The following is a 24,769-nucleotide window of genomic DNA, read 5'->3' as shown; positions in this document are numbered from 1 at the left end:
CTATCTTGTGATACAGTAGTCTTTTTCTGATTTACTGTTTGGAGCACAGAGAAAATCTAACTCTTCTCCCAGAAGGTCTATTCTGACAACTCATGGAATGGTGTTTTTTAGTCAAGATCTGCTGCTTTTCTGTCTTTCCAGAGAACAAAGCTTAGAAACCAGTATGAAATATAGTAGCTGGTTAAAGAAATAATTGTGCTTTTGATTTTTAAAATTGCTTTGATCTGGGTAAACTCAGCTACCACCAAGACAGTGGCATCCGAAATTCATTCTGTATTCTCCTAATCAGAAAGGATTGATGTGCCTTCAGTTTGCATTTGCTTTGAGGTTATTCCAGTAATCCAGCTGATGTGGCATTTTAATATTAATATTTAGGCACAGCTGCTAATATGATTATGGCATAATTGAAGTCAGGCAAATCTAAGAGCCATGCAGATTTTTTCTCTTCTTCAAACAAATTGTATTCTGTAGGTTCAGGTTATCTGCAGATGTACATCCATGCAGAAAGGCAAGGGTTGTAGGGAGAAGCAGTACCCTCTATGAGACAGGTAATGGAGTTGGAACACAAAATCTAGATTATGTGACACAAAACCCTTCAGCTTTCAGTCTGTATAGAGGGAATGGACAAAACTCCTTCCTTTCTATGTAGCAGCCCCTTGTGTGGGGATGTGAGAACATTTCCATGCTCCCACAAAATGCAATGTCCTTTTTCATTATGAGGGATGGTGCTTGCTCTGAAATGGCAAAGGGTGGGACAGGAGTTCTGTGGTGCAACAGCCTGACTGGGAACTGGACTGAGAACAGGGAGACTCATCTCACTGTTTGCTGGATTGTCAGGGAAAGTTAAAACACCCCACCACCATCAGTGTCAGCCCATGTCAACCAAGCTGTGTTCTCATGGGAGAGCATCCATTTCTTCTAAGTGGAGCCATTTATATCTCTAGGTCTTGGCTGAAATCTTACACATGAACAGACTTGGCTAAATGTATAATCTCACCATGACAGTGATGTGTGGACAACTGTAGAGCAAATATTTAAGTGTTCTTTTGCCTGGAGTTTGAAAATTACAACAATAAATTACTACATTTCATAGCATTTTGGGCAACATTTTTTTTCACACTTGAAACCTGGATAAAAAAAAAAAGCAATGGCTGCAACTCCACTAAGGTTTAATAAAAAAAGGTGAGAAGAAAAAATAAGTTGATATCTGCTGCCTTGTATGTTCAGAAGATGCAGAAGCAATGCTAAAAAACCCCCACTGCTGCGTCTTTCTGGTTGATTTATAATGTTCCAAATGTTTCTGAAATGGTTCATTACAAACCAGGTCAGAGTAGGACACTTGGTGCCCTCCTCAAGTTCACTTGCCAGGGATGGGAATGCTGGGCTAGTCTCAGTCAGTTCAAATTCCCTTCAGAGACAAATCCTTGAGCCCCTTAATTCTTCCTCCAGGGAAGCAGGGCCTGGCAGTGCTATCAGCTTGTTTACACTGCTGCTGTTAACTGCTTCCTCTCAACCTGCCTCTGCATTCTGTCTGCTCTGCAGCTCAAGTTAAACAAAATGCTGAACAGACAGCCCTAGTCATACCAATCAGGCACTTACCTACACTAGTGACTAATCCCTCCTGGAATCCTTTCCAGCTGGAAGTTGGAATAACCTGAACATCAGGCAACTTTCAGAGGCCAGTCCTGGTGACTGTTGGATAATTGCACTTTCACTGAAGTGCAGGACTTTGAATCAATTCAAACACTAGTCTTTGAATCTCAGCTGTTGGGAATTCAACCTTGTGATGTGCTGAGCAGGTTTCTTTCCACTGACCCCACTGCCATATGAGATCAGAACTCTAAGTCACTGAAGCCTCAGTGGTGACCTCTTGAATTATTGATGTTGCCATTTAATGAGGGGTGTGGGGGTGTGTGTGTGCACAGGGAGTACTTCTTTGTTTATCAAAAGGTTTGGCACGAATACAGTAAAAGAGAAGCTTGGGAAACGACAGTGGGAAATGCAGGTCCTTGGAACAGGATCCATGCATCCCACACAGAGCCTTGTCCCTGGCCTGGTTTGGTGCTTGGGTGCAAGTAGTCCCCTGTGCCACAGCTATTGCTCAGGAGGTCCCCATGGATGGAGAAAGGCAGCAGAGCTTCAGTGTCAGTGCAGAAGAAAAGACAGAGTCCACAGGGCTGACTCTGGCTTCTCTCTGGTGGCTTTTGAAGCAGACAGAACTGCACCCATCACAACCTGTCCTGGTCTGGCATTCACCAAGGGGAGTGTGTTTAGAAGAGTGATTAAATGTCTTTTAGCTACAGAGGGTCCACTCATCTTTGACAAAAGGCACTGCTGGGGACTTCTGTCCCTAAAGAGGTCACCACAGGATACAAAACGGAGAATGAACAGGTCTTCTGTGCAAGGCACACTTAACATGTTGCCATAGAAACCAGTTCCTTAATTCAGGCATACACAATTCTTCCAGCCCCCAGTGAATTCCAGTAATGGGTTTATTATATCACACTTCATTGGTATCATCTGTCACACAGACACTCACATAAATGAACCAGCCCTTGATTCAGAACTCCCTTCCACTCACTAGACCCAGTAGGGGAAGGGTCTACTTCTGGGCCTGGTGGTTATGAGCAGGTCAGTGTTCCACCCCACTTTGCATGCTAATGTCTTCCTTTCATGCAAATATCACATTCAATGCAGGAGAACATTTGTTTTCATTTCCTGATATTCCAGTTTATTAAAAACGTGCTCTTAATCTCTCAGATCCTCAAGTGCACGTGCTGTCAGGATGCAGGTTCAAACATTTCAGTCCCTTTTTCCCCTCACATGATGTTTGAACTGCAGCTCACTTTGATGCCTGATGCAATGCTCTGTTAATTTCTCCTTTTGTTTAGGCCAAAGTTTTGATTTATATTAGCTGACCTGGAGGCTCATTTTAGGCTCCATGACTATATAGTACAGTGTTTTTAAGTTAGAAGAACAGATGGATGGACAAGTGGGTAAAAAAGGTCTCAACTGATTCATAAGACTCCATGCCAATATTACCTATAGATGGACTTACAGATGATGAACAGACCTTGAAAATGTGATGTTGGTTTTAGTTCATGAACCAATGATGAGAATCCTAGGATTTCAGATAGATTCTATCTACTAAAGTGCTCTGAATCTGAGCAGGAGTAAGGGATTTAACAAATGCTTGAGTAAAAGAAAATTGAAAAGATGTATTAGAGAGTCATCTTCTTACATTTCTATATGAGGTGTTCCCCAGTGCCTTCTGTCTCAGACGTATCTTATCTGAGATGGAATGGAGATACGTGACCCTGTCAGAGGTGAAAAATAAGGGGCAATCTACCAGAGACAAGGGATATGCCTTAACTTACGTTCTGCTGTGACATTGTCATGTCACTCATCCAAATATCTTTTGCTCCATCCTAGTCTCCTGAAATTTTCTCTTATTTTTTTACAATTTTTTTACCTTGCTTTTAGGAAGAAACTCTTTCTGGTCTTGGTGGCCAGAATGTGCTGAATGAGATGTATCTCAGTTTAAAAATGTGTGTGTCAGTTACTGCAGCTCTAGCACCTTCTCCTTTCATGCCTACATTCCCAGTTCTGGAAGCCAGTTGACCTGAAATCTTGTTTCATGATGTGTCCCAGCATGGGTTTAATTTTTTTTTTATTCCTTTTGTGCCCTGTTAAAAAAGGAATTTGTGTCTGTTGTCAGAATGAATAGGACCCAAGAATAACCTGAGTCTCATGTGGTGAAAATGACTTCAAACCCCTCAGTAAAGAAAACTGGCATTTATGTCAGAGCATTAATTAGCACTTAAGTTGGAACAGTTTTGATCATTTCAGACGTGCTGTCAGCTTGTGATGTGAGCCCCTCAGCAATCCAAGGCTTAGCCAGAATCAGTAACTGGGTAGGTCAGAGTGGAGGTGAAAAAGAAGCAGAGAACACTGAAGGAAATCCTGGTGGGGATTCAGTCAGCTGCCTTCAAAGTCACTGGAGTCAGTGCTTGAGAGGATGCCCTGGTGACATTTGTGATATCTTCAAAACAAGGTGTAAAATTGCAGTTCTGAGGTGTGTGGGCAAAGCTCCCCTGAGACCTGCAGTAAGAGCAGCAGTGTCACTCAGGCAAACCTGATCAGGTATCACTGTAAATAGCTACACTCTGCCTTCCTTTATTTCAGTTCACAAGAGAATCTGCTGTGTCATACTGCTGACCTGAAAACTTGGTGCTTCTGCACCCTTGCCATAGGGACATTTCTTGGATTGATTAAGAGGTCTCTGTAAAGTCTGTCCAGAGCCTGACAACCCTTTTTGGTTAATGTGCTGTGAAGCACTATTTGTCTTGTCCTCTGTTAAGTTGCCGCACAGATTCCTGCGTGCTGCTTTAAAGCTTCAGCCGTTCTCCCATGGAGGGAGTGACCTCTGCACTGATTCAATTCATGAAAGTATTTGGGATCTGCAAGGGTAACCTGTAAATATAGGATTGCTCTTCTTATTACTATTGTTTCCTGACATCTCTTACCATGCCATAGATTGATTAAGCACACACGGACTCATTTCAGTGTAGCTGCCACCCAAATTGACAGAATCACTTTGACACTTGACAAAGGCTTGCATTGGATGAATGTTTTATTATTTGATTTTCTGCCATCCACTTCCCAGATTTGTTGCAGCAGCAGCACATGGTCTCAATGATATTCTCCAAGGTTAAGTAAGCACAAAAGCCAGCCTAGTGCAGGGGATACTGTACTAGAGAGGGAAGGGTTATTTTGTATTTAAGGCCGAGGCATTTCCCTCAGATTCTGTATTCTGTCCCTTACTCAACCAGAATTGTCCTCTCTTACAAAACCCTTCACCTTCCTGTGCTGCTCTTTTCTCATCTGTGAAATGGCAGCAGAACCCTTGTGTGTGTGCTGAAGATCATTAGCTGGGTTTTGCAAAGTACTTCCAGATTTTTGATTGGAAGGCACACAAGAATGGAAAAATATATTACTTGCTGAGATTCTTACGTGGCAAATTGTAACCTCCCTAAAGAAGACATTTGGATGCATTTGACTTGCATTTGACTTGGACATGAAATGAATAATGGTAACTGACCAGCAGAATGACTACTCCAGATGATCTGTTCCAGGTTTCTAATAAGCAGAGATGTTTCTTAGCCTGTTACAGGCAGATGAATTCAATCTCTCCCTACTGCTGTGCCCCTGCCTCAGGTATAGTACCTTGGTTTCTTCTCATGTGCATTTTGAAGTGCACTGCTGAAACACTGGGTTTTCTGAAGCCTATCTGGACCATTCACCTCACAACTAAATTTAATTTGCAGTTAAGTCTGAATCTGCTGACCACTTCCAGACACTGAAACCAAAAGGATTGTGACTTTTCTGAGGAAGAGAGAAGGAAGTGAAAGGACATGAAAAGATTCAAGCCTCTGTTATGATTATAGGAATATCTTATAATCTTGCTTTGTGACTTTGTCTTCTCTGTAAAATGATGCCAATGATGTTTATGGTCTTTCCCATCCGAACTGTTTCAAGATTGTTGAATGAAAAGGCTCTAATCAGTAGTTATGGTCTTGTCAGAGGAACTTATCAGAACAACTGTACATTTATTTAAGAAACGCTCTTTGTGTATGATTAAAACCAAATCAGAGTATTCATACCAAGGGAGGGCTTTTCCCACCATTGAACAGAGAATCCTGCCTGCTCACTCCCACCTCTGCTTCCAAGCAGTTTTATTTCTGCAGCCTATGGCTTGATACAATCAGCCATAGTCACCACCAGCAAGAAAAGTGAAAGCAAGAAAACATTGAACTTGGAGAAATGATGTATTTAAAAGTTAGCCAATCATCTAAGATTGTTTTATATGGAGAAGAAAAAGAAGGATCATGCAGTTCATGTCATCCTAAAGTGAAAATGGTTTGGATAAATCAGACTCTACAGATCTGTGTTTTCCTACATCTACTTTGCTAGAATTCTAGTTCAGTTTTGGGCATCTGCAGTGTAAAATCAGGCAATGTTCATATTATCCTGTGAGCTCTCATAAAAGAAATTTTCTAAAGCATTTCTATCATTGATGTATATATAATTTCTCTTCTTCTTCCCCTTTATTTGCTTAGCTCAAATCCTTTAGGGATGGGATACCTTTCTTAATTTATATGCACAGTATCTCTTAGAGATACACTCTCTAGTTTTCTGACAGTCTTGAGCTGTTTGACATTAAACTTAGTCCAAACCTCAATTATTGCTTACCTCCCCTCTGGTGCAGGGCACTGCATCTGAATACCTGGAAGTGCACATGGAGCCTTCCTCAATGAGATCATCCTGGAGCCCAAAAGTAGCTGTGCAGTTGACAGAGAAATACTTGTAGGGCCTCCAAGTCTGCCCATAATCCTGGGATCTTTCCAACACCATCGCAGCTGGGCGAGGTGACTTGAACACAGCAATGACATGGGTCAGGTAGAATTCTGTTTCAAAGTCCAGTCTGATTTCTTCTCTGTGTACCCCTTGGGCAGACTGCCACCAGGAGATGGGGTTTGCAAAGAAATCATCTGTCATGTCGGCAGGGAGGTGGGAGTTATCGGGCTGGTTGGTGTTGCACTTGGCGCAGCGGGGCTGCCCACAGCCAGGGGAGACGTGGTGGAGGAGGTTCTGCTCTGGGTAGAAGCAGAAGAGCTCTGTGCTGTTCTGGCCACACGTGGTGCTGGTCACTGGTGTCCTTCCTGTGGCCAGGTTCCCCACGGGAGGGTTGCAGGCACGGCCGCTGCAGCGGGAGGCTCGTGGCCTCGTGGGATCTGAAGGGAAAAGAGACACAAGCAGAATTTCTCAGTTCTCACTGTGTAACCCAGGTGACAACACAAACCCCCTCAATATGGGGACTGACATTTAAGGGGACACCTTTGAGGGAGAGCTGCTTCATCTTTTCACACAAATTTTGGGACAGTGTCTCAATAAATCTAGTCCCTCTGTTTGGTGCCTAACTCAGAAACTGACCTTTAGAAAAACTTGTGCTTATGGTGCTTAACTCTGATTTCTGTTGAAAATGCAATTGTGCCAGTTTATTGAATTTTATGGTTAACCAGAGAAATCTTGTGGTTTTTACTTTCACTCTAGTAAAACTCCATATTGAAGGAGTGAATCTATTCAATGCCTTTATTTTCATGGTAATCAGAGGGCGAAGTCAAACTGGACCAGACACTGTCGATACATTAAGGGATGATTCCTGCCTAACATGTTACAGACACTAATTACACATAGGAACACATAAAGGAAGCCTGTATTTCTATGTTGAGTAGCTGAGTCACTTAATTGTAGCAAAGCTGAAAATCAAGTGTCTCTTTTGTTTAAATACCTTGACATGGAGGTAGGTGATTGCATTCTATTTGCAAGTTTGCAAATACTGATACGTTTTTGGTATCTTCAATGTATATATTTACTTATTTCTAAATTAGGAAATTGTAGGGATAACTACAAAATCTTAATGTTATTTGAAAATCAGTAGTGTCCTGTGAACTGGAATTAAAGGTCATTCCAAAACTTATTACTGCACTGGAGAAATCTGCATTTCCAATGACATACAATGCTCTCTTTGCAATTTAACACTCTAGAAGGAGTTTAAGACTGACCTTGCAAGGTCATAAATCTAATCCAAGAGGTCACAAGTCAGATGATTGGATTTAGGTCCTGCAGGAAATGACCCTTCCAATGATACATTGGATGGCTGTAAACCCTGGGTAATCCAGGAGCAGTTCAAAGGTCAGCTATAAGTTCAACATTCTAGGTCAAATTTTAAAATCCCTACTCCATTTATATTCAGCTTTTCCTTGGGTAAAATTAGTTTAAATATCAAGTCAGGTCAAAGAAAGGGGTCTCCAAGTCAGCCTTATGAAAGTACTCAGATTGTAAATGTTGTTGAATGAGATGGACATTCCTCTTTCCAAAAGGAACATTTAAAGTGAAAAAATGCATTCAGCTTGCACGGTTTTGCTTCTGAGTTGATTCTGTCCTTAGTTCCTCAGTGACATCTCTGCACAGGCCAGGAAAAAAAGGTCAGACATGAACACTGTTTTAGAAAACACCTCATGCATTTTGCATTGCTTGGTTAGGATGCAAAATAGTTATTGCATGTTCACTGAATCCTTTTGACCAATGGTTTGGACCATTTTAGCTTACATACAGTGTAAGGTGGTCTAAAACTTCAGATAGCAAGGAAGGAGATCATCCACAAATGCTCTTGTCTGCTCTTAAAAACAGGTGGAAGCCTGTTTTCCAAGGTAATTTGAAGTGTGTTGGCTGGAAATTATTTTCTTTTAGTATTGCAATGATGTCAGTCCCAGGAGCCTGGCAGAGCTCAGAGGGCAGCAGTGCCTGAATTACAAGAGCACATAACTGTCCTCAGACCAAGGGAATGGAAGAGTCCCTCCCCAGTCCCACCACCACTCCCTGTGCCAGCACAGACGTGAGGAGCTGCAGACCCATCTGGAGAGCAATGAAGATGGGGATTTTTGGCTCTGTTGGTTCTGTTTTGTGCTCCCCACCTTCGGCTGAGCAGGTGATTCTCAGCATCACCAGAAGTAAGCAAAGATAGAATGAGCTACCAGTGCACACCTCAAGAATGTCTTTGCAGGTGGCATTTAGCTTCCTGTCCAAACTGCTTGGTAAAAACTGCTGGAAATAAGGAAAGCAATTTCTGTACTGAAAGTAGATTCAGTATTAACTGATTTTGCCCAGTGCTGCACTAGGGTGTCATCTTTGCCTCCAGAGAATTTTAGTGGGACTGGTCTCACAACTGAGCTTTGAGCAAGCGTTAGTTCTGACTTAGAGTCAGGTTACTTAGTTTTGATTAATAATGTATCCATGTTACAAATGTTATTGGATTATAGATGATTATGTATAAATATACCATGTAATTAAAAGAAAGTCCATTTCTATTGATGGATGACACCACTAAAGCTTTCATAGAAGAAACGGGATGCTGGAGTTCTAAATTAAGGAAGTTGCATAAGGGGGAGCTTTGCAGACAAGAATGTGAGAAAACAGAAAAGGAAACATTTTCTAAAGGGAATGGCTGCTTTTTGTATTTCCATAAATGGACTATTAGCTTTGTATTGAATTTTTAGCTGTTTTTTTCTGAGCCTTGAAAAGAAAGAAGGGTGTATTTTCTCCTGAACAGCAGTCACAAGAAGGTTTATCTGCTCTGCCTGCTAATGCAGCAACATCAATAAACAGTTCCTGTCTGAACTGCTGTGTCATTAGGAAAATGGGAGAAGAACAAAGTGCAAATTAGCAGAAGGGAGTTTGAGAGAAGGAGAGAGATTGGAAAACAAAATCTGCAGTCGATTAAAAGCTTTGTATTTAAAGAAATCAATTGGCAGAACATTGTTTGGCCACAAGGATAGTGCAGCCCGTCCATCACTCACTGGTTCTGTGGAAACAACATGAAATGTTGAGCCTGGACAGCAAGGGGAGACTGCTGCAGGAGAGAAACAGCAGCCAGGAAAACACACAACTTACCCCAACTGCCAGGAGGATTCACTGAATAATTCATAGAGAATTAAACAGTTTGATTACGCATGGGCACTGCATGTTATTATGAGGTTGATTAGCTTTTACTCCATGGAGGGTGGCTTGGCTCCATGAATGGTATGATTAATTTATTTGTTTGTTTTCTGGTCCCTCAGAGCTGTGCCACAAAGTGCAGGTCAATGGCACATGCCCAGCACGTGTTGTAACAATGGTGTTATCTGATGATTAGGGAATCATACAGTTCAGGGGAGGTCATACTATTGATATTCCTGGGACACCATTTCAAACAGAGACCTCTTACTTCACAGCCTTGTAATGCACTAAAACATTGTAGACATTAACTAAAACCAGATTCAATTATTTTTTTCTTCATTTCTTTTTCACCCTCCATTGGATACTCAACAGAAGAAAGGTCATATTGCAATTCATCCAAAACCTGCTGACATGTCTGGAAAGATGCCTAATATTTTCTGAGTGACTTGAATTAGAATTTTTATTTCTTTTACATATGCAGATTTGTGATTTTGTGTGTTCAAATCTCCTGCAGTGAGTCAGGGCAGTAAATTTCACATATCTCAGAAAGAGCAAAACCTTTGGGCATTTTCTGCTGTGTGTTTAATGAAACAATTTCAACATGTATGTCCAACCTGGATTTCACTTGTTATATATCTGTTCAACTTTATAAATGTTATTCTAAATCTAACCACCCTGGGGACTTAAGTTGCTCAAGTTTTTCTTAGTCAGACCTAGAATTTTGCCCTTTAACACTGGTTTCAACAGCTGTTCAACTCTTGGTTTGTCTGGGGCCAACATGCACTAAGTTTGGCAGGTCTTCATCCCCTTAGGAGAAGCCTGGTGTATTTCTGCACTAAAATAGTTCTGATAACTGGAGCTAATGAGCCTGGTGTCAAAATACCTCTGAGGTGAAATTCAGAATGTGAATTTCAGTGTGTGAATGTGAAACCAAGCTGCCTCCATGACTTGAGGCATGGAGAGAAGAACAAGATCCCAGGCTGGGGATCTGCCTGTCCCCATCCTTCCTGGAGCAGCAGTGGGCTCCAGCACCTGCAGCTTCACTGGCAGATGAGCTGAATAATCTCAGACAGATGAAACCAAGCCCTGCTAATAACCAGGTCCTGCAGCTGATTTTAAGCTTGATGGTAGAAGAGGCCATTTTTGGCCACATCACACCTTCTTTTCAAGGGCTCCCACTGGGATGAGACCTGGCCCAGGTGCTGCTCCCCAGGGCACTGCTCACATGGGGAGGGCTGGGGCTGAAGCAAGAGCCCAAGCTGTGGTCAGTTCCACTAGTGTCCCTAATGCAGGAATTTCAGATCTCTGCAGAGCTGATTTGAGGGGAATAATGCCCCCCACCTACATCAGACGAGGGGAAGGATTGTCCAAGTGTCACATCTTGTGGTATAAACCCAAGCTGACTGCTCCAGCCTGATAAGCAAGGTGCTTGGTTTTTTGTTTGGGTGTTTTTTCCCCATTATGTTTAAAGGTCTAAGGAGTCAATGTTGACAACCCAGACTGTCTTTTCTGCACAGAGGCAGCAGAAGGCAAATACTGGATTGCCCACAAGTATTATGCGCCTTGTATTCCCCATAGGCTAATGAAATATGCCAAAACCATACTTCTCAATACATGTCTCAGCACTAAATAAATAATCAAAAATTAACAGGCAACCCTTGTGCTTTGACAGGCTGATAGTTTGTGCAACCTTTTATTCAAACACCAAATACTCATTTAAGAGGACATCGAATCCTTAGCAGCATCACCTTCAATATCCAATTATTTTGCTGCTATCCACTATGTCCTATGCTATTATTTTCTGTGAGTTTATTTCCAAACAGAACACACCCCCTCCCTGCAAATTCACTTTCTAAGCAGCCAGCTGGAAGCTGTGCTTCCTTGAAGATTCATTTTCTCTTCGTGAATTGGATGCAGAACAGATTTAGGCTAGTTTGTAACAGGCTGCCTTCTGCAACAGTGTCAGCAGCTTCACAAGAGATCTCTGCAACCTTTCTGTGCTGCATGTCACCATATGGATCCTGGAGGGAGCCTACATCCGAGCCTGGGGAGCCAGGGAATGCCCAGAATAAGAGAATTAAGGCACAGGTACTCCCTCCCCTCATTCCTGTCACGCTGTGACAGCCCCTTCCCCAAATGAGTTACTGGGTCATACAACAGGATGGTAAATTCATGAGCTGTTCAGTTATTAAGAAAATAACCCTTGCTCTTATGGAAATGTGCTGTCTGTTATCAGAGGGGTTCTGGCTAGGGAATCATCTGAGCTGAATCCACTGGAACTGGCAGGACGGCTGAGCCCTTTCAAACCTCTGCATGAGGAGTGTTGTTCCTGTCCCAATACTCTGGGCACACAGGTGAAATTTAAACCATTGAAGTGCTTTCCTGTACAGGAAGAGAAATTCCAAGACAGTATCTCAATGGAAGTCACCAAGGATGAACTGGTTTTTCATCAGTAATTGTTTCTATTTTTTCTGACCTGATTCCTGTAATTAATCCTTTTTGAACTTAAATATATATTAAACCACAACAGAAAGGACAAAAATCCAATGCTTTGCTTCCTTTCCTTTAAGGAATTTGTCTTCATCATAATCCAGGTATTTTTAGAACCCCATGTAAATACCATTACAGCTGTATCATTCCTATATATGTTTATTTGTACACCCACATGTATACACACAACAAATCAGTTTCTCTTTCTATTTTTATCTATTTTTCTCTAATGCAAATTTAATCCTGTCCTCTGCATGTTAACTATTCCGTTAAGATTTCCTAAACAGTATCTCTGATTTTTAATTATGCAATATTAAGTTAACCGAGAATAATTCAGATTCCTACACTGATGCTTTCCAAGGATGTTGTCATTTCACTCTTGTCCTGCCTAGGAAGGCAGTGTTTCATCCTCAAAACAAACAACCAGCATATCTCACTCCATCTATCTCTTCTTTCTCTCTTACTTTTCTTTTGTTTTCAAAAATGACACACTGCTTTCTTTTAAGGGTGCATGAACCTGTACATCCTATGATAAGTCTTTGGAAGGACACTGACCTGTAAAGCTGGGTATTGCAGGGAATAAGAGGCATTTGTATCTATTGACTAACACAGATTCCTTGTAAAAATCAATGTAAAATAAATATGTTGACACAATTTATTTTTCACAAACAGACCTGATTTCTATCCCTTTTCCCCTTGCTAAATTTAGGATAAATTGTTTCAGAATGGCAATATTGATTTATTTTGCTTACCTGCTTCTCCATGTCCAGAAATAAAATATTCCAAGAACACAATCAGCATGATGCCTTTATGCTGCATGGCTGTCAGTAAAATATTTGTCCTCAGTGAAACAAAAAAAGACCTGCAGTAATCTACAGGTTTGGTGCTTGCATGGCTTTTCTGTGTTTTCTTTCTTTCTGCTCACCTTCCTCTCAGTGTAGGGGTCAAGGCTGCTGTCTCATTCTTCTTCTTCTCGTTTGGGTCCAGAGGTGGTTTGATTTTTTTTTTTTTTTTTTCAAGGCTCAGATGCCTTCTGGGTGTCACCCATACATTGCTTCCAATAAATAAATAAATAAATAGCGAGGTGTTTCGGCGCCTTCACCCCTGTCCATGCAGCGGGCAGGGGACGCTCACATCTCTGACGCAGCCCCTCGGATGCACCATCGGGGGCTGATGCGAGGCGCGGAGCTCTGCTCGCTGCGCTCCTTGGCAGGAGCTCCTTCGGATGCTATTTCGAAACTTTCATTTCTGCTCCTCGCTTTCGGCGCAGTTTCGGCTCGGCTGTGCCCGGCTTGGCCCTGGCAGCCCTGCCTGGCCCGTCGCACGTCCCGGGGGCGGCGAGGGGGTGCGGGCAGCCCGGACCCCGCTTTGTTAGCAGCTGCCCCCCGGTGCCTTCTCTGCCTCTGCTCCCTGCAGCGTGGGGTCATAAGAAGAAGAGTTGGCTTTGGTCCCTGAGAGATGATGAGAAGCAAGTGCTTTCTTGGCTCTTCTCTCTTTTTATTTTGGTTTGTTTTATTTTGTTTTATTTCCCTCCTCCCTCCGCTGTCACGGAAGCCGCTTCTCCCCCACCTCCGAGGGATTTGCTTCACACAGTGAGCGCCAGGGGAGTGGAAAACAAGCGCAGCGCCCGCTCTGCGGGGCCGGTGCCCGGGCAGCCCCCGGGGAGCGCTGCTGGAGCGGCCCGGGCAGGGACCGGGCGGGCAGGGGATGGAGCTGCGGTGCCAGCGTCACACCGGAGCGGGGAAAGGGAGAGACAGGGCTGCGGAATCCTTCCTCGCTCTGCCACAGCAGGGCTCAGGGAGGGGAGTCCTGCCCTTCCCAGGGCGGGTTAGTTATCTGCAAGTTTTGTCTCTGCTCCCTTCAGCCTCTATCTAGCACATCTCACCGTCCTAACCGGGCACTTCTGCTCAGTTCTCCTCCTCTCTGGTCCTGTCTGGCTGTAAAGGGGATTATTAAAACATGTGATCTTTTTCCTGGGCTTTATATGTGCTGATTTTTTTTTTTTTTTCTGCCTTAATTTAATTTTTTTTAAGGTCGGTTCCGCACCTCCTCTGGGCTGGGCTGGTCCTGGCTGGGCTCAGCCGCGGGCGTTGTTTTCCAGGCGCATCCTCTCCTCCCGCAGCCGGCCGGCCGTGCGTGCGTGTGTCCCGGTGCGTGTCCGTGTGTGCGCGCAGCGGGGCGCGCCCGCGTCCGTCTGTCCCTGCAGCACCCTCTGCCAGCCCGGCCGGCGCATGACAGCTGCCTCGGCACCCCGGGCACTGCGGATCGCCCCGGGGTCACCGCACGGGCCGGGCAGCGAGGGGATGGCGGCTGCCCGGAGCTGGGGGCGGCGCTGGCAGAATCCCGGAACCGGGAGCGGTGACTCTGGCACACAGAGACACTCCCGTGTGGGGCATCAGGGGGTGAAAGTGCCCAGCCCGAGAAAACATCCTCATTCAGGGTGTTTGTGAGTTCCCCACATTTTCGTTCTCTCCTTCTTCACCAGTATAACACCATTAACTTTTGCTGGTGTCATGGGAGAAGCAGGTCTGATGGGAGTGCAAATGCAGACAGGGTTATTCTAGTGCCCCCTGTGTGTGCAGGATCAGACCTTGAAGGGATTTGAAGAATGTAGGTTGAACAAAGAAGAATAAGGAAAGATTTATATCCCTTTGGGGTGGGAATGTTTATGTAAGGCAGGGTTATCTGGCTAGATTTTGGGGTAGAATTTTCTGACTTTAACCTTCCTTTTAAATTTTTTGTATGTTTTTAATATAAAAACTCAACAAAAAACTTTAAAATATAGAGGTTTTTCTGTCTCTTTTTTGCCTTTGCCTTTTGTTAAGCAGCTAAAATACTGCATCATTTCAAAACAAAATTCTCCTGCTGTAAATGACATTATCCTTCAGAGGGTCTGAGTCTGCTGTGTGCTCAGCTCCCCTGGGATGCTCTGAGTTCTTTCAACTTGAGCATCTTCACTGGGAGCTGGGGATGTGCAGGATGTCCAAGAGCTAAAGCAGATCTGACATTAATGAGAGGCTGTCATTTAATAATTGTGCTTTGTTGTCACTGCTTGTTGATTGCTGCCTTTGTGGGGAAATGCTGTATTTTTTCGTTTGCAGGTTTTAAGCTCATTTCTAAGTGAAATGCTTTGCCCAGTTAATTTCACCAGGCTTAAAATGTGGCACTTGTAGTTCAATGGATGTAATAAAGTCAAGAAGCTTCTGTATATTTCAACAACAAGCCAGAATGGAGAGCAAAGTTCACGTTGCACTGTTAAGTGGAAAAAGTTAAGTACATTCATTTACCTGTGATGCCTGGATGGCAGTACAAGACTTTCTAGCTGTTGTTGACTGTAGGGTATAAAAGTGACATAGGATTGAAAGCCTTCATTATTCCTCCCAATTATTGCCTGTCTTGAGAAATCCACTTCCAGTGCTAATGAGTACATTTCCAGTTCAATGCAATGAAAATGCATTCATGCCTGTGAGCTGAGAGGAGCTAACACCTAAGGGGGAAATTTTGCTGTTATGATGACCACTGCTGCTGTCTAGAAGATGAATTGGTGAGATCTGAGGAAATGCCCACACCAAAGGGGTGTCAAACAGAGAATGCCCATCTTAACTGAGCAGTTAATCCTTAAATTTCATTACTTCCTAAGCTATAGCAACATAAATGAAACAATTCTTGATGTCTCAGTCAATATTCCTGCTCCAGACCACAACTCTCACGTGAACATTGGGGGGATCAGGTTATTTGGAAAGTGACTGAGTTTTCTCTGGTGCCTTAGCACGGCACCAGTTGACAAAGCACCCAGAGAATAATCAAGCTGTGAATCATTCATTTTGGGGGAGGAGGGAAGAGCCAATGGCATGGCACAGAGCAGGGAGGTGTGTCACCTGTGCCACCTGCCCTCTCAGCCTGACAGCCCTGGTTGCCAAAGCCAGAGGACACTCTGTCCTCCTGGAGATCCCCCTGGAGTGGTGGCACATTTGAATCGTGCAGCATCTTCATTTCCTGCACCTCTTCCTTGTACCTTTCCTCATACCTCTCCAGTTTGCCTTGCCTTTCCTCCTCCTATTTCCTCAGCAGCTATGACCAGCCTGAAGGAAATCTGTCGTGGCCTCCCTCTAAACCCCCTGCCTGAAAACAAAGGTCGGAGAAAAGGAATACCCCATGCACCCGTGAGAACACCCAGTCTCACTGCCCAGGAGAAAAAGGTAACATGGGCTTTCACAGGGCCTCATTTCTCTTCCTTTCACATAAAGGCAGCTTGGGGCAGCAAATTGCCTCAAATGCTTTTCTGAATGGGAAGCTAACTTTGTGTCAAATGTATTTCCTTGGTGTTATAATTCACTGTGTAATGGGACAAAGGGCTGGAAGTCCTTCTGCTTGCTTCCTTTCTTCCTCCTCCAGAATAATTGGGTTGATATGAGGGAGATTTTCTGCACAGCACCTTCCATGACTTTAAATGGCTAAACAAGAAGCATTAGACTTCAATGCTATCAATCCAGCATTGTTTCTCAGAGGTGAAATTCAGAATGCTGTTGCAAAACTATTGCATGTGTATGTCAGTGAAAGCTACCCCCTCCAATACAATAAACATCAAAGGTGATGAATCAGCATCATGGTAGCAGCCACAAATCTGTATATTTGCATTAAAAACCCAAAGATTATTTATTTTATACAGAAGTCTGAGCATGAGTTTCAGGTGAGTTTGTAGGGAGTTAATGATTTGTCTTTAGTTGCGTAATTATTTTCCTGTCTCTTTTTGTTTAAATAGTCTTCATACACACCAAAGTAATCGTTGCATTATTTCATGTTCAAGACTAAAAAAATCAGCAGCAGAAAATAATGGTCAATGGGTGGAGATGCTTAGGAATTTGTGTGGGAGAGGACAAGGTGGGTTCCTTAGCTTGGAAGTCTGTGCTTCATCACGTGTAACATCACTTACACTGAGACATTCTGCTCAGAGCACAGAAGTTCCTTCCCCAATAACAACTTGCACACAACTTCCTTGCCTTCGTGGGAGTTCCCCACTGGCATCAGCAGTCAAATTCTTTCAAAGTCACTTCCACAAACAGAGGAGAGTCTAGTCAAAGGGTGGAAAGAGGAACAGCTGTGAGATATCCAAAGAGGATTTACTTCAATGTCAGGAGCATTCATGGCTGAGGCATCTTGCCTGTGCCTGGGACAGCTCAGACCCATGGAAATGTGGTTACTAAGTGTGCAGAAGGGCTGTGGTGATGGCTGTGAAGATAAAGGAGTGGGGAGTGAGTCTCACTGCATGTCAGAACATTGCCAATCATCTCTGTTTTATTCCTCGCCTTTCCTAAATCCCTTTTCCCCAGAAGTCTGATGTAGGGAGTCCCAATTTCAGGAGATGGTGTCTCTGAAGAGGATGCCAAACCTTGCTCTCTAACCTGTGGAGGGGAAGGCAATGACAAGGTCTTCCCTCCCTATATAGAAACTGGAATGGTTTCCTGCCTCCTTTAAGGTTTGGAGCAGTTGACTGATTTTCTGCCCCCAGCTGACTGTGTAACATGCATCTCTCCATTTTACCTACTGCACATGATGAGAGGTCATGCTAGTTGGGTATTTCATTAGACTATTAGAGGTTTCAAGGCTTTCTTTATGATTTACTTTATGGTTAGTCCTCCACCTTAAACTCTTAAGAGAATTAGAGGCTCAGTTGGTATTTTTTTCATATCGGAAAAGTCAAATCTCTTTTTTTAAGAAGTGCTCCATGCTTAGAAAAGCATCTAGATGGAAGATTGTCTGTCTATAAGGTTTTTTTAAGTCATCTTGAGACAGGCTTCCAGATGTTGTTGACAGTGTGTAATGCTGAACATATTATAAGACTTATCTTTATATATGGCTTCATGTTCACTTTCTAATTGAAATATTCAGGGGAAGCTTTGACAGAAGTGAAGTTAATAATGCTCTGGTGATTTCCTCTGGATTTCTTCATCTTTTCATATGCCTTCATTCCAGTTTTAGTTCTTGTAACAATAATAAACCTTACCACTGCCAATGTTTTATTTTCTTGGGCCTCCTTTTGTGGTTATAACAGAAATCCTGCAAGTGAGATTTATAAAGAACCGTGTGTTTTGGGACTTGCTGAAGAAGTATCTAATTCTTCCTATCATACCAGCTTTAATCTTCTTGGATAAATTGAGCCATATCTCAGAACTGATTCTGATTATATGTTTCCTGAATTCTCTTCCTTCAGCATTCTTTGCCTGAGGCCTGAAACAGCCACATCCTCTCTCATTCCCTCCCTCCACAGCTCAGGAAACCCTAGCTTTCTGTTTCTCAGCATCTGTATCTTAATGTAAATATGCCTCAAAGAAACAACCCTTAAAATCTAGGTGTGGTGTGTGCTTTGCAGAACAAGGGTGTTGCATGCTTTGTACTCACTGACATTCCAATAAAGCTGGGGCAGCTTGGGAACAACGGGCACTTCTCTGTGTTGCTCAGGATCAGGAAAAATGGGATGGCTTTGTCCAGACAGGAATTCCCTTACAGATCTTAGAGCCAAGTCATGCTACAGTCCCCCTGCTAATCCCCCAGCAGGATCCTCTCTGCCCTGATTGCAATATTCTGTGTTTCTGGGGCAGCACTGAGGTCAGTAATGGCCTTGATGACCCTGATGAGCCTCTCCTGAGGTCTCCTCCCACACCCTCTGCCCATAGGCTCAGAGCTCCATTTAGGCTGAGGGCTGGGGGTCAGTCTCAGCTCTGCTGCAGATGTTTTTGGTTCTGCTCAGGGTGTTCCTGTACTCAGCCATGGCCCTCCTGGGTCTGCTCTCTGTCCTGTGGCTGACATCCCACTCTGAACCTCTCTGGGGCTCTCTGTGCTCCATCTCTCCATGGTAGCATCACCAGGATCAGACCTGGTCCTCACTTGCATTTCCAGTTTGGCCCTGGGCCTGCAGGTCAGCCTGGTCCTGCCTGGTGGCCAGAAGTGCTGGTGGGCCCTGGCTGCCATCCCTGGGCTGCTCTGCTCTCCTCCCTCAGGTGGCACAAGGTGGGTGAGCTGCCTGCCCTGCCTGCCCTGGCTCTGCTTGGCTCCCAGTCCCTGGGAGCAGCTGGGACCTCCTGCTTGGGCACATCTTGGGATGAGGAGCTGGAAACCAGAGCCTGAGAACTCATTCAGCACCTGAAGCTGTTCTTCAGCCTTCTGGTGGAGAAATGGAGTGTTTGACCTTTATGATTTCTTTGCACATCCAGAACTGAGGCTACTTTAGTGAGTTTATCTGTGGTTTGGGCAGGCTGAGGTATTAGCTCCTCTTTTGGGACATCTGGGGGATAAAGAACTTGGTTAAACTTTCACACCCATTTATTGCAATGACCTGTAAGAAACCTCCATGTTTACTTCCCAGCTGAGCTGATTGAAACTGGGACCTATCAGGCAGAGTAATAAAAGAAACAATCTTACTTGCTGCTTAGAGAATAGTGCCACCAAAGATCCTGGGTCTGGATGTCACCAGGCAGGAGATTACAGGTGGGAGGGAAGCATCATCCCCACTGGAAAAGGGGCAGAACTAAGAATGAAATTGTGGAGTTAAACCAGTCACTTCCTCTCCTTGTGCTTCCCTTTCCCTCAGTAAGCAGGGACTGCAACCCTGAATGCTTGAGTGTCTCAAGGGTCTTAAATTGGAAGTCCTGATGATCCATTTCAGAAAATAGAAATGAATGACATTCCTTCTGAAGAGGCTTCCTTCTGGCTCTTCAACAAACACCAATTAACAAACAGGCTGGTTTACTTGATTTCTCAAGAGAATAGCCCAGCAAAGAAATTTACAGCTGATTGATTGGATTACATGGGCTGTCTTGATTATATTTTAGCATTGAGAGGTCTAAATCTTGATTAAATAGCAGTAGAATTCTCTTATAATTTAAAAATTCTAGGGAGTATATAAAAAAACCACCCTAATAGTGATTATAGCTTAAACACAAGAACAGAATGTTAAATCCAGCTGGCAGATTTAAGAGGAAGACTTTTCATTTGCTTACATTGCACAGAGTTGAATTAAATCAGTAACTCAGCAAATTCAGAGCAGATAATTTTTTAAAACGGCATATGAAACTCAGGATTATAACTGCAAATAATATTTTTGACACCAGTGAACTCTGGACCTGCTTTTTCAGAGGTACTGAGTGTGTGCAGCTTAAGCTTCTGTCAATAGCAGTTATGAAAAGGAAGAACACCTAAATATCAAATGCAAAAAAAATATTCCAAATACAATGTGTCAGAGGTAAATAAATCCTTCTAAAAGGCTAGGTTAATGGGGTTTTATGGTGTTTTAATTAAATATATTGTCTGCCCACAAAAGCATAATGATCAGCCTATTTGAATTTCCTCCTTGAGTGTCTTTCTCAGATTATTCAGTTTATTTCTCGATAATGAATATGTAAAATTTTTCCCAATGCACATGGCTATTGCCCTTTCATAAAGCAGTCAGGTTTCATCTAAGCAATTTTGAGAACCCTGGCTCTTTTATTGAGAGATTGTTTCACAGTGTCTTTCATTTAAATTTTTCTAATTTCAAGACTACATTTTTATAGGTAATTCACAGCTATTTTTTCCTTTCTAGCATTTCCCTGAAGCTTCTTCTTGCTTTGTCATTTATCCTGCAGTGAGACAGCAATCAAATATCACCTTTATGCTGTTCAGCTAAACAAGCCATCGTCTTAATCCTCTTTTATAAGACCTCTATTGTCTGTGCAAGGTGCCTTTCCCATATTTCATGTAACATTCAAGTTCATGTTTCATTAATGTTTGCATCATCCAAATTCAGGCTTCTGATAATGTGTAGCATTAATAGGATACAGGCTCAGTCTAAGTGAATTTATTTGAAAATCAAACCAGATTTTTCTTGCTTGAATTAAATGGTGAAGAAAAATATTTGCCCATCAGTTTCATTTTAATGCAAATAATATATTGATCAAAGACTGTGGGTGATCCTTGCCACAATGGAAGCCTTGTAGTTCTCAAAGGCAGCTAAAATACCAATGTGTGCCTCTTGGTTTTGTTGGTGTTAGGGATGCAGGTGATTTTATTTTTGCTTTAGAAATTTCTCATATTTAGAACCCTCTGTGGTGGCTGCTCACCTCAGACTGACTTTGGAAATCCCTGTGTATTTTGTCATTTTGGGGATATAGGTGGGGTTTTTTTGTGTTTGTTAATAGCATACCCTTGGAAAATGACTGCTTATCTAACTGGAGAAGAATGAAGTGGTATTAGAAGATGGAATTTGCATTTTCTCATCTGGTAAATAGATTTTTCCCCCTCATCATTCTCTCTGCAGAATGGCAATCTAATTTGTAGAAGCAAGCCCGATCTCTTTCTATCCTTTCCACAGCCATTAAAAAAGGAGCCAAAGGAAGATATGAAATTCCATATGATTTGTGAATCTTTTCATCTAAAAGTCCTTTGGATGGTGTTGCCATTTGCCAGGGAACTTATGAGATCTTTGCATGAAACTGTCTATTTAAAGATGACAAAATCTTTGTTCTCATTATGGTTTTAATCAAATGAAACACAGAATACAGAGACATGCCTTAATAGGCTGTTACTAAAGATAATGATTTATTTATGGGTTCTTTCATGCAAAAGGACATATTGTACTTTGCAAACCATGGCTAATGTCTTTGAAGGCAATAGGGAGTGTGAGCCACGTAGTATCATCTGTAGGATTTAGCTGAGTGCCTAGTAATCACTTCAGCTAATTTGGAAGTGATACATGTAGCATCAATAAAATAATGTAACCCAACACCCTCTGCAATACATTAAGATGCTAAATGGAGTGAATCTGCAATAGAACTTAGCCCAGGAACATCTTCATCTGGGAGTATGTCACATAACTCTGGGGCAAGGTCCTCTTTGGAATGGAAAGTACTGCAGGATCTTCAGTGTCTTGGAGTTTAGGGATTTAGTTTTAAGGATTTCTGAACAATGTTTGCTTGGTAGTCCAGTGCCCCTGGCACTGCGAGAGAGAATTAGTCTGTGTCTGATATTGATGAGATTGGGCACTACTCACCAAATCCCCAAGGTCTCTCCATGCAGGTGTGGGGAGGCAGGTGGGAAGGAGATGGTCACACATTTACCCTAACTGAACCTACCAGGAAAGAGGCAGGTAGAAACACTTCAATAGGGAAGCAGGAATGAAGCTCCCCTGGAGTGAGCTTAGCCTTTTGAACTGCATTGTCCTTGCAACAGCTTAGGCAGGCTTCCAGCTGAGTCTGGTTAAAGTTCAGGGCCACCCACTTACCTCCATTTCTCTTGTACCTCGTTTTTTCTCCCTTGTTTATTTGTGTGTGTGTGTGTGTTTTGGCAGCTGGCTCTGCGCAATGCCTTGCGTTATTTCCCACCTGAAATCCAAAAGAAGCTGGCGCTGGAATTTGCTGAGGAGCTCAGGCTGTATGGTCACATCTACATGTACAGATTCTGTCCAGATATTGAGATGAGGTGAGGACTGGATGGTTCATGTTGTATGCAGCTGCCATTTGCTTGCCAGCTTTCACATGTGGAACTGACCATTAAAGAGTGGCCTTGATGCATCCTAATTTACCTCTTGTAGAAGTTTTCATAGCATAGTAATGAAGCTCATCATCTGATAATTTGGATGTTCTGTGTACTGCAGTGATTTCATTTCCAGGGAGGGTTACTGTGTGTTTTGGGATGCTTCATGGGACTGGGAGGGAAGCAGAGTGTTCCCTTCTGGGTAGGCTGTGGTGGGCCTGGGCAGGGTCGCTGCTGGAGAGCTCAGTCAGCCCAGGTGAAGGGCTGAGCCTGGCTGTGTGTGTGGCAGCCCAGATTTGCCCCACACAGGGATCCCAAATGCTCTGCCCCATGGCAGGGCTTGGTTTCCAGGGGCCAGTCATTACTCAGAGCCCTCCAGTGACAACCTTGACAGGAAACTTGCAATAGTTCTGAGATGGTGCAAGTCCCAGCTGAACCAAGAAGCAAGACCAGGTGATGGCTGGTTGGTTGAGCATGCTGTCAGGGCAGAGGAAGCTCTCTGGGCTTGAAAAGAAAGGCAGTGCATTTTTTCCATTGGGACCTTTAGGTGACCCTGGTGTGTAATAAGCTGTGCCTGTTGGTCTTGGACCATCACTTCATTCTAGGGCTGCTGGGTCTAATGTTTGTGAAGCAGAACAGATTTAGTGAGGGCTGCCAGGGGCTAGCTGCTTTTTTTAGTCTGATTGATTCCTTTTTGCATCAGCAGGGGCCTGGTTAATGTCCATAGAGAAATCTGAATAAAGCAATAGAAAGCACTCTGATTTCCACAGACAACCATGTTTCTATGCTGTTCATATTAGCCTGGGGTGAGCTCTTGCAGAATTCAGCTAAGGAGTGGAGAAATAGAAGACTATCTGAAAGTTTTTGCAGGGCTAGACTTCAGAGGACCCTGTACTAAACTACAGATGGTGACACCTTCCAAGTAGGCTTAGATGAAACAGTCCAGCAGCTTGTTTCCATCACTGGCATCAGTGATCCTTTGACAACTTCAAGTATTTTTTTATTTTGTGATCATTTCACTGATAGTTTTCTAATAGGTTGTTGTATTCCCACAGTGAGAAAATGCCTTTTGATCTCTGTAGTCTGAGAGTATTTGATTTTTGTTTTGTATGTCCCAGGGACCATGGCTCCATTTAAGTCATGTTCCTATGCCAGAGCACTCAACTGATGTTGGGTTTCTTATGCTCTGAGCAATATTATGTGTAAATATCTCCTCTAGATGAATTGGTATCATTCCACAGAAATGCTCTTTTATCAAGTTTAGAACAGCAGAAATCTTTAATAAAAAAAGCATTGTGGAAAAACTCAAAGTCTTTCCCTCCTGGTTTGGCAATGACTACAAGGCATTTGTTTTAGTATCCTGATGTAAAAAGCCAGGATAAAGTGCATGGGATCATGGGAGGAGCCCATTTGCTGAATCTGTGGAATATGCATTCCAGATCTTGGCTCATGAGCTGGACAGTGGATGTCCATTTTTTTTTTTTTTGTCATTGGCACTTCAGCCTGACCTTTTCAGTGTAACTTTCCCTGCACCAAGCAAGTGTCCAGTCATTGAAGATTCAAGGTCCAATAAAGGGAAGATGATTTAGAAACCATGCCAAAAGATCCTGTCCCTCTTTAGGAATTTTCAGCCTTGGTAATGGTGGTGTTGCTTACAGAAAAGGAAGGACTAAAGCTCTTGATCTGTGGTCCTACTTCCTTCAGGTGTCATTCCTTAGAGGCATCAGCACCATTGTACTAAAACCAGTGCAGACACAGCAGAGGAACTGTCCCTGCCCTAAACAGCCACAGTATAAATCCAAGAGTAGGAGTTTTAGAGCAGTTTGATACACAAACAGATGGGGGAGGAGAAGATAACAATGAGATGATCACAGCAGGTGCATTAAGGACATCAGTGCCAGGCCACCTGAGCTGGGATAACTCTGAGACTGTTTCCCATGCCTCACCTCTCAGCTTGTGGATGAAGTGAATTTTAGTGAAAAGGCCCATATTTCTCCAAACTAGTTCAGTTTTTGAGAGTTTCTTGGAGTCCAAAACTCAAGCTGAGTGTTTTTCTTCCTTAGATACAATCTGAAATAGCAAGGGTGGATGAGCCTGAAGGCAACTTCCAGTGATGCTGCTTTCCTTGGCACTGCAGGACTTGGCTGCTTGGCCTGGCAGCTGTTGCAGAGGCCACTTCCACCACCCCTGAAAAAAATTCAGTAAAAAGCAATGA

General features: G+C 43.2%; 2 protein-coding genes across 2 annotated transcripts in view; one reads left to right on the top strand and one right to left on the bottom strand.

Annotated features, from left to right (window-relative positions):
• LOC118691763 (netrin-4-like) overlaps window positions 1-14,013 on the bottom strand; it is a 45,520-nt gene extending 31,507 nt beyond the window's left edge. Inside the window, exons 1-2 of the mRNA XM_036391162.2 lie at window positions 12,801-14,013; window positions 6,253-6,794 (exon numbers count right to left, since the gene is read on the bottom strand). Of these exons, the coding sequence (XP_036247055.1) occupies window positions 6,253-6,794; window positions 12,801-12,867 (609 nt within the window). The 5' untranslated portion in view covers window positions 12,868-14,013. The remainder of the gene's footprint in view (window positions 1-6,252; window positions 6,795-12,800) is intronic.
• Window positions 14,014-16,121: 2,108 nt separating this feature from the next.
• The window catches only part of UROC1 (urocanate hydratase 1), a 36,197-nt gene continuing 27,549 nt past the window's right edge, over window positions 16,122-24,769 (top strand). The window contains exons 1-2 of the mRNA XM_036391009.2: window positions 16,122-16,247; window positions 22,370-22,500. Of these exons, the coding sequence (XP_036246902.1) occupies window positions 16,122-16,247; window positions 22,370-22,500 (257 nt within the window). The remainder of the gene's footprint in view (window positions 16,248-22,369; window positions 22,501-24,769) is intronic.

Source organism: Molothrus ater, chromosome 11 (assembly GCF_012460135.2).
Source record: "Molothrus ater isolate BHLD 08-10-18 breed brown headed cowbird chromosome 11, BPBGC_Mater_1.1, whole genome shotgun sequence".
In the NCBI taxonomy this organism is placed as follows: Eukaryota; Metazoa; Chordata; class Aves; order Passeriformes; family Icteridae; genus Molothrus; species Molothrus ater.
The sequence above is the reverse complement of the archived record's forward strand: the minus strand, read 5'-3'. Positions and strand labels throughout refer to the sequence as shown.